Consider the following 9,906-nt stretch of genomic DNA (forward strand, 5'->3'; position numbering starts at 1 on the left):
CCCTTCCCTTCCCTTCCCTTCCCTTCCCTTCCCTTTTTCTCTGCTCAGTTCTTATGTTCTCTGGGTTGCAGATGTTGTAGCCCGTGGAGAAAGGGGGAAGACTGAATGGCCAGAGGACATTCACAGTACTGGGGACCTGAGAGTCACTAATTTTGCCTTCATCTCTTGCCTTTCCCCAGGTGAGCACGAGAGAGAAAGGAGGAAGATGGACCGACATCCCAACAACACAATCCATGACTGGCATACGGTGTCCCCAGCGCCTATGGAGAGCATGGCCTATGGGGATGGACGCAATGGGACCAGGTGCTTTGCAGAACACATCCCTGAAATCGTCACCGGTAGCATCACACTGCTTGTCTGCCTGTGTGGGCTGGTGGGGAACGGGGCAATCCTCTGGCTCCTCGGCTTCCGCATCAGGAGGAACCCCTTCACCGCCTACCTCCTGAACCTGGCCGTCGCGGACGCCTGCTTTCTCCTCTGCACATCAGCTTTCCTTGTAATATACCATATGCCCATGCTCAGCTGCTTTCAGCCAGAGCTTTTGCGGGTGCTGCCACTATTTCACTCCATGGTTCTGCTCACGTACAGCACCAGCCTCTATCTCCTCACGGCCATCAGTGTGGAGAGGTGTGTGGGCGTCCTCTGGCCCTTCTGGTGCCGATGCCGCCGCCCGAAGCTCCTGTCAGCCGTCGTGTGCAGCCTGCTGTGGGCCCTCGCCTGTGTCCTTGCCGGGCTGGTGTACTTTGTGTGTGACCTGGGTCACTCTGAACACTGCTGGATGGTTCTTGGAACCTTGTGCTTTCTCAATTTCTGCTTTTTCTCTCCCCTTATGGTTCTTTCCAACGTGATCCTCTTCATCAAGCTTAGGCGTAGCTCTTGGCAACACCACTCAGCGAGGCTGTACACTGTCATCTTCCTCACTGTTTTCTTCTTCCTCCTCTTTGGCATCCCGCTCAGTGTCCAGATCTTCCTCAACTTCTTTGTCTACATTAATTTTGTCTTTGAGATCTGCCTGTTGCTGGCCTCTGTCAACAGCAGCATCAATCCGGTTATTTATGTCCTGGTTGGGAGCTGTGGAAAGTCCAGGTTCAGGGGATCTGTCAAAGTGGCTCTTCAGAGGGTCTTTGAAGATAGGGCAGATTCCCAAGAGGTGGGTGAGACCCCCATGATGGGAATTGCTGCCTAAACCCCTATGGCTGCAGACTGGCACCTGGAAAGGGACAGCCCTGCCTCTGCACCCCGGGCCAATGCCCACAAAAGCAGAGCCCTTGCCCGGCTGGGTGAGCAGGACCAGCAGTGGACAGTCGCGCGTCCCCCAGGACACGGCCACGCTCGATGAGATTTCCAGGGACAGGGCTGGTTCCCACCTCAAACTTCTTTTTAAGTTATTTTAATAAAAGTGTCTTTCATGTAACTTACTGGTGATTGCAGTTTCTTCCCCTGCCGGCTCCGTGGTGTGCCCTTGCTTGTTCTCAAAATTGCAGTTGTGACAGTCCCCTCATGCTGCCTGCTAGTTTATACTGCTGAAATGATGTGGTCCAGAAAGTCCTGCCTCATCTGTTCTCCTGTTCTCCAGGGTTAACATGGCCACGCTCCTGGGCCCTGATCTGTACCTTGTCTGCTTCCCGGCATCGAGATGTCCCAACTCTTCCTGCCTCTACCCTCTTCTGGGACCTTGGTGCCTGATACTAAAGCACTAAGCACTCACTACCTTGATCCTCAAAAGCCCCCAGACCAGAGGAGATGATGGTGAGGGACAGAAATGACGTTTTCTGCTCCCTCTGGCTTGACGCCCTCCTGCGCCACAGTCTGACAGAGAAAATCCATCTCGGTCTGGCTGATGGAGCTGGCAGCATCAGTCAGCAGCCAAACCTTCACCCTGCCAAGGGGGTTTAACCGGGGAGGCAGGAAGGGACAGGCAAAGAGGCAAGCGCTGCCGGTGATCAGCACTGTGCCGGGTTGGACAGAGGACGGACGGACAGCCAGCCAGCTAGGGGCTGATGGCAGTTGGAAAGCACAATTCGGTGCACCGGGTGGAGAAGCCCATGGCGCAAACTGCCAGGGCAGACCCAAGAAAAGAGACAGAAATAGAGGATGGGAAGGCTCTCGCAGGCGATTGCTCAAGGAGGTTGAGCTCTACCTGCCAGACGGTTGTATTAGCTTTCCTGACACAGAGAAACAACTGCTACCAGAGCCGTAATATTTACAGAACGTAGCTTCTTTTGAACAAATACAAGCCTGACCCCGATACAAACAAATAACTGATGTCTGTAAATCTTGTGTTGGAAATCAAAAGTTTAGGCGAACATGCTCAGAATGTTGCCCACGAAAGCAGAAGCTGAGAAACCCTGGGTAGCTCTGCTCTTTTGTCGAGCACACGGATAGATCGGGCAGCAAGCGTTGTGTTGCCCAGCATTATGCTGGTGTACCTTGATGCTTTCCTTACCATGACCTGTTTGCACTTGAAAGGGTTGGCTTGGTGAGGGGATGTGAGATTCTGTGGTTGGGACACAAACGCAGTGTCAGCGAGGGAGAGAGGAGGCGGTTTTGGTCCTGGGGTCCCCACGCGTGCCAGTTCCCAGCAGGAGCTGTTTGCATTTCACCTTCACCGCAGTCAGTCTGGGTAGGAATCATCTCACCTAACTTCAGCTCTCTAGAAGTTACATGGGCCTGTCTGAGAAAACCATTGTAGGCTGCTGACTGACTACAAAGGGAGTGTAGAAGACAACCCAGACGAAACCCTTAACTTTTAAATGGCTAAAACCAAGTGAGCAGCATTGATTCACCTCTCCTTAGGAAAAAAAGATTTTCCTGAAATCCTAAGTCATCTCTCCGCCTCCTGCCTGTGCTCTGGTTCATGCACAGACCTTATTATTCAGTTAGCTCCTTGATGCACATAGTAGCAGGCTCTTGGAAACTGTGGATTTGAAGGTCAAGTATCACTGTGAAATTGTGGTAGACAAGTGGCAAACCTAGATCTGAATCAGAAATAGAAGGTTTGGAGCAACACCAAGCTTGTAGCGCAGGGTCCTAAAGATACACCCCTGGAATGATAGGAGAAAAGTTCAGCCAGTTCAAAGATACGAATATTTTGGGATTGGGGTTGCTTTAAAATGAAATGAAAGAGGAACCTGACATGGAGACAATCTGCTTCTCCCCTAGGTCTTTTGTTAGTCATTTCCTGTACAAAGCCAAGAATAGATTATAACCAGAACCCTGATACTGTCAAATGCAATGAAATAGTTCCCTGTTTGCAAGAACACTTGCTTGGCTAACACCATGAAAAGCATTTTGTGAAAGGACCTGAGAAAAGACCCCATGCTGGACGCTGCACGGGCTCACCAAGGCAGGCTTCGGTCCAGTTTTCCAAGTGATAATTCCAGGAAACCTCATGAAGATCCCATCATAGGGGCGGCAGCTGGCGAGCACGAGGTGATGTGAGCCTGCAGCGCATCTGCTCCAGTGAAGTTCTCCAGGCTGCGAGAGGAAAGAAGGTCAGACTTTTCTGAGTGGGGTTTTTTTTCAGCCTAATCAGTGCCTCCCCTCATCGGTTTTGAACCTGTTGGTCAATTTGCACCAAATCTGATGGGGAATAGTGGTCTCTAGGATATTAAAACCTATAAATATTGTGGAAAAAGGTGGTAGGGGAATAATGAAATGAGTGTCCAACTGAAGGAACCCAGCCGCTCAGTAATATCAATTGTAATATTAGACACCTGAGAATCCATATCAGATCCACCCTCAAACCCACTTGCTCTTTGACATCTCCAAGGACAATCCTTTCACCTTATTATTTCCCTCCTCCAGATCTGTCCTGTCCAAAGCCAGGAAGGAGGCACTTCCCTAGCTTTTGCTACACCTCTGTACGTGGTCTTGTGCCAGGCACGTCATACCCATCTCCCCACATCTTGTCTTCCATCTCTCCTGTCCCTTGTTTCTCTCTGTGCTCCACATGGAAGCTGGGGCATGGCTGCAAAGATCTGAAAAGCCTAGTGTGGGGGACAGCAGAGTTGCTAACATGTCTCTGTTTCATCTCGTCCCTCCAGCTGTTTGTGGGGGAAGGAGAAGCAGCAGAGGTTTCGTAATGAGCACATTGTTCCCTGCCATGGAAAGCGCCAGCCCTGCTTGCTGGAGCCAGCCCGGTGGGACAGCATATAACAGGAGTTGGCACCACAGGCTGCTGAGGCATGAGGACAATCACTACAACTGGACCGACTGTGAAGCCGGTCACTTGAGCAAAGTCCCTGTCACACTGCTCATCTGCCTCTGCGGGCTGGTGGGGAATGGGGCCATCCTCCAGTTCCTCGGCTCCCACGTCCGCAGGAATCCCATCACCGTCTATGTCCTCAACTTGGCCGTCGCCGACTTCACCTTCCTCCTCTCCATCGCCATTGCCCTTGTGATATTTTACGGCCCAGAGAGCCTTTGTCACAGGCTGAGCTCACGGGACATGACAACCGTGTTGAACATCACCATCCTCTTCGCTTTCACCACCAGCACCTACCTCCTGACAGCCTTCAGTGCCATGACGTCTCTGTCTGTCCTCCCCCTGGCCCGCTGCCCCTGCCACCGCTCCTGGCACTTGCCAGTGCTCGTGTGTGCCCTGCTCTGGGCCCTCTCCTTCCTGCTCACCGTGATCCTCTACTTCTGCCCTGCGGCGCTCATTGTCTTCATCTTGAGCTACCTCTTATCGGTGCTTATCCTGATTTTTTCTGGTCTAACCCTGCTTGCCAGGGTCTTGTGCTGTTCATGGCAATATCCCCCAAGGAAGCTCTGTGTTGTGGTCCTGCTAGCTGCCTTCTTCTTCCCCTTCTTCACTGCTGACTTTGGTTACTGGCTCTTGCTAAGACTGTTTGATTTTTCCGTTTTTGTCTTTGACGCCTCTCTCCCCTTCGCCTGTGTGAACAGCAGTATCAACCCTGTTATTTACTTCTTGGCTGGGAGCTGTGCAAAGAAGTTCACGCTCTCTGTTAGGGTTGCTTTCCAGAGGGCTTTTGAAGACGTAACAGAGCCCCAAAATAGAGGCGAAACTCCCAGAGAAAACACAGTGGAAACAGCTGTTTAAACCTCTGCAGCCCCTCCCTGAGAGAAGATGCTCTAGGGACGGAGGCGTTCCGTGAGCCAGGGCGAGACAAGGAAGATGGCTTCGGTGTGGGTCCGGCTGCAGCTGAACGGAATTAGCTGCAGCACAACAAAACGTGCTGGGTGGCACGGGAACCCCTGCCTGGGGCGGACACTGGACAGCGTGATGAAATACCCATCGAAACCTTTTGCTTTGAAACCTTTGCTTTGAATCTGTCCTATTCAACAGGTCTGAGCTTTCCCTGTCTCAAAAGTGAGCTTGCTCTACCCTGCGCACTATTAAAAGAGCCGTGGAGGCTCTTAGCTCCTGCCAGTGGGTTTTTTTTGGTGTGTCTGCTTAAGAGCAGAGCGTGGGTGGATAAGAAAGCTTGGCACAGCAGGGCAGAACAATTCCTGGGCAGTTCCTTGTGTGTGCATCTCCAGCGGGTGCTGACACGTGTAAGAATACGCAGAGACTTCACATTCAGCTTTGTTACCAGGCAAGCAGGCATGCGTTTGGGATCGCCCCTGGAAGGCTTTCCCTGAAATGCATTGCTTCTGCTGCAAACTGAGTTTTGTCTGCACATCATGTGGGTCGTCTGCACGCAAAGGTTTGTGACTGGAACTGCCTCTTGTGGTTCCTCCCATTTTTCTCTGGGCTGTCTAGAGCAAATGCCATTTCGCAACCATGACCTGAGGTCTGTATCTATTTCTGGTGTGTCTGTTCCTCATCTAGAAAAACAAGGGGAGTAGGGTTAAAGTGAAAAAACCCAAAAAGCACAGCCCTGCCTGAAGACTCTCTAAAGACTGGATTTTCCATGTGAAGGAGGATACAGGGAGAGGGAAGGAAAACAGTGGACTTTTTATGGAAAAGACCCTGTTGAGGCCATGAGGACTGACTCCCTGTAGCCTGGCTCAGGCACCTGCTGGGTAAAAGTGGTAGTGGCAGCGTTTTCTCTGCTCCTCTCTCCCCTCCGTGTCTGTCAGCCCTTGCTGTCAAGGAGTTGGGGGATACACCAGCTCTTGTTTGCCTGTGAACTAAGCCACCAACAAACCATTGCTTTCGAGCTGGTTTTGCTTCCTGGTGTGACTCCCCACCAGGCTGCACTAACTTTAGTATGAGCACAAGGGAAATGTTGGGAAGATGCAGCTGGCAGGGAGGAGTGGATGGAGAAAAGGCATCAGCAGGGCAGACTGAAATAGCAACCCCAGGAACTACTGACGCCGTGGCCTCTGGGACCTGGGATGGTGACAGAAGTTTCTCTGCCCTTTGGCTTGTCCCTCAGCCCACAGCTATGTGTCACCGGACAGGCTGGAATGAAAATCGATCACTTGGGGCGGTACAGGTACAGAGCCATGATAACTAAACCCATAAAACTCCCTGGTAAAAACAAGAAGCTCGGATAGTTGGTGGCCTGGGTGACTCAGTGGCAAAGGAGATCCCGGGAAGCAGGAAAAGCACACGGGAGGATCGTGGCCCTTCTGCACCTGCCTTGGGAGACACTCCCTGGATGATGGGAGCCCTTTCCTGGACAACAGGTTGTAACTCGGAAAGTTTTTACTTTCCAAAGGGCAGGAAAGTGGGAGAGAGGGAGAAAAAAACCTCTCTGAAGTATGGAAGACTCCTGCCCTGTTCTGTAAAACAACTCTGTTAATAAATGCTTCTTAGATGTTTAATCTCATCATGTGTCTTCAAAGCATGACTCACCACCCATGAGTTATACTCTCGCTTCTCTTTCTAAAAGCAGTGGCACGTTAGTTACCCTTGGATTTAAGGCAGTGGGAAGAGGATGGACAACTTCCCACTGTGTAAGAGGCAGGTAAATGGGTGGGTGAAGACAGGCATCCCTGTCACCTGCAAATGGGATGATCTCCCCTGTCAGGCAGCGTGCCTCCTCCCCGCTTTTCCCAGCAGTCTCCCAGTTGCTGGGATGCTGCGACGTCCTTTCCTTCTGCTCTTTCCTCTGCCCTTCCACCTCTGCCTGCCTCAGCCGGCCTCAGCACCTACAAGGAGGTGCTCTCCTGGTGTGCTCAGCTGTTCCCGAAGAAAGCTTTCAGCACGTGTGGGCAGCTCCACTGCCGTGGTTTGGCCCAACTGGAGGCTTCTTACAGTGAGATACATCTCTGCTAACTGCAAACATCCCAGACAGATGTCATCTGCTGCCCAGGTCCCTCCCAGAATGAACGAGGAGGTCTTGGCACTGTTACAGATGGCTCATCCCAATTATTGCAGGCACCTACCTTAGGATGAGGTGCATCATGCTCTGGAGGTACCTGTCCTCCTCATAGACAAGACAGAGGCTTTAGAATGAGAGGAAATGAGCCATTTTCTGACAGAGTTGAGTCAGCCTTGCTCTGTTCACCAGCGGCAAGCTGTGCAGTGAAGCCCAGTTGCTGTGTATTCAACAGACTTTGGGGTCAGAGTTACCATGTCGGAAACAAAAAAAGAAATCCAAATTTAATTTAGGAGTAGTAACAAAATGATGCCTTAGGTAAGTAACTAGAAAAAGATCAGTACAACTAGGACTTTGGAGTGTATGGTTAGTCATTGGAACAGCTGTGCAGAGGAGCTGCTCACCTCCTCCTGAGGATGGCCAGGTTCAGGATGGAGGCAGTGAAGGGCTTCCTCTTGATGCTGAAGCTGGGGAACCAAAGGATGGCCCCACTCCCCGCCGGCCCGCACAGGCAGATGAGCAGTGTGATGCTCCTAATTTCTATAAAATTAAGTGGCCCGTACATCTGGTTATGTTAATTTCCATATTTCAGGCTCTTTTTGGTCATGGACACAGAGGTGTGTTCAGTGGAGTTGCTATGAAATCTTTGCTGCGAGCAAAGAGAATACAGCAATTAGTGTCTCTGACTTGCCAAGACCATCTGATCTGGTAATCCCCTGCCTTGCTTCATGGCATGGCTTGGAGCCACGTTTGGGGAGTGCTTGGTGAGCTGTGCCAGAGCAGGTTCCCGTCTCAGCCTCTGTAGCTGACATTCGCCCGCTGTGCTTCTCTCTGGCATCAGAGAGCTGATCTTTGGCATCAGACATCCTGAGTTGCGCTGTGTTATCTCACCCTTCACCTTGAAATATTTCCTTTCCAAAATTGGTGCCTTTTCTGGAGACATAGCTCCCCCCATCTCCCCTTCCAAGTTTGGAGGACAGGGTATCATAGCCTTGGCTGAAGTAAGACAAAAGAATCTGAAGCCTCCTTTGGAATGCTTTTGTCCCTGTGGACAAAACTTTTGTGGAGATATTAAAAAAAGTGAAACATGTCTTAAAATCCTCTCTTGGTTTTCCTGTAGGGCCTGATAGGAGCAGGGCTGGAGCAGATTCCCTGCCCCCTTGCGGGGATGCATACTGTGCTGTCCGGTCCCTGAGAGACCCCAGCAGGGATGTGACAACCTCCAGGATACGATGTCTCCTCAGCCAGCCGTAGTCTGTTGCAAAAAGCCATGTTCCCCTGGAGCACAGCTGGAAAGCAGCACCTTGCGTGAACTTCTTGGCAAGAACATGAGTGCCGGGAACACGCCACTCATAATGCCCCGGCACTATCGAAACTACACTTTTCTCAGAACGATTTAACCCTGGAACTAAAGAGTGTGACAAATTCCCACTTAAAGTATAAGAGATTCTTCCCCAGCTCTGCAGCCCTACTTGAAGTTGGTTTGTTTTTCCATCAGCTGGGAGTGCAGGGCTGACTTTGCTGACCGGCTCTTTAAACAGAAGAGCAAGGATGCTCCGTGCGATCCATACCCCTCTCCTGCCATCTAGAGGCATCAACCCCGCAGATATTTGTGAAATCACCGCCGGCCCTGTGCTGGATGTGTCCCCGCAGCCCTCCGAGGCTGGGGTGTGGGTGAGCAGCGGGGCCTGAGGCTCCCGCTCCTGCACAGGGGGGTCCGCGCCCGCCCAGAGGAGGCAGAGGGGATCAGCTGGGCCGGGAGGGGGATTTTGGTGGGGGTGAGTTGCCAGTTAGCCTCTCTTCACGAGGGTATCCTGCTTGGCTTCCAGGAGCAAGTGGCTCTGCCGGGAGTCCTCGCCCTCCACCTCCCCTCGGGGCAGCAGCAAACGTAGAGGTACGGCCAGCTCTGCCATCGCAATGTCTCCATGCCAAGGGAACCAGGGTCAGGAGGGGGCTGCACTACCCCACGGACAAGCCACACGGCTGCTTCCCACGACAGCAATTGCATCTACTCCTTGCTCAGCATTTCACTTCAGCATGGGTGCAGCGGTGCCGGCGAGGTGCCCGCATGACCCCCTTGGCTTGCCCATTTTTGCTATCGTTTTTGAAGAGCCCTGCCTTGCTTGGACAACAGAGATGCCCAGAGCTCTCCCAGGGCCTAGCGTGTCAGACTTTCCCCAGGCAAGAGGTCCCCCAAAACACCGCAAAACTCATCTGCTGAGCAAAAGGAGCCAGAGTTTATCAGAGGCAGTGGGTGTAGCCCTTATGCTGTTGCATGTCCACACACTGGTGAGTCTGAGCGGCCGCAGGGCTTGTCACTGGGGTCAGAGTGGCCGCACAGCATGTCGCTGGGGTCGGAGTGGCCACAGGGCGTGTTGCCCAGGTCTGAGTGGCTGCAGTGCGTGTCGTTTTACCGTCAGATCCAGAGACCTTCTCTTCCCTTTGAGGATACTGAATGGTGTTGAACAGGGCTCGGTAGGCATGGGCCAGGCCCCAGCACGTTGCAATGAGCTGCATCTCTCTGGAGTTGCCAGGGTGACAGCATACTTCTTCCAAATGTTCTACTAACTTTTCAGGATTCTGCACTTTCTCAGGGGTGAAGTTCCAAAACACTGGGGGTGCCCATTGGCCTAGGTACTTGCCCATCTTGTCCCACACCCCCTGCCACTCA

The 9,906-nt window shown here is 52.2% G+C and overlaps 2 protein-coding genes across 2 annotated transcripts; both read left to right on the forward strand.

Annotated features, from left to right (window-relative positions):
• Nucleotides 1-262: 262 nt before the first annotated feature.
• LOC103906398 (proto-oncogene Mas) lies at nt 263-1,186 on the forward strand. Its single transcript, XM_009288336.1, has one exon. It carries the CDS (start codon nt 263-265, stop codon nt 1,184-1,186), a length of 924 nt encoding a protein of 307 aa, XP_009286611.1.
• Nucleotides 1,187-4,105: 2,919 nt separating this feature from the next.
• Nucleotides 4,106-5,065, forward strand: LOC103906495 (proto-oncogene Mas-like). Its single transcript, XM_009288449.1, has one exon. The coding sequence runs from the start codon at nt 4,106-4,108 to the stop codon at nt 5,063-5,065; it is 960 nt and encodes a 319-aa protein (XP_009286724.1).
• The last annotated feature ends 4,841 nt before the right edge of the window (nt 5,066-9,906 follow it).

This window comes from Aptenodytes forsteri, unplaced genomic scaffold (assembly GCF_000699145.1).
Source record: "Aptenodytes forsteri isolate BGI_AS27 unplaced genomic scaffold, ASM69914v1 Scaffold202, whole genome shotgun sequence".
NCBI classification, from domain to species: Eukaryota; Metazoa; Chordata; class Aves; order Sphenisciformes; family Spheniscidae; genus Aptenodytes; species Aptenodytes forsteri.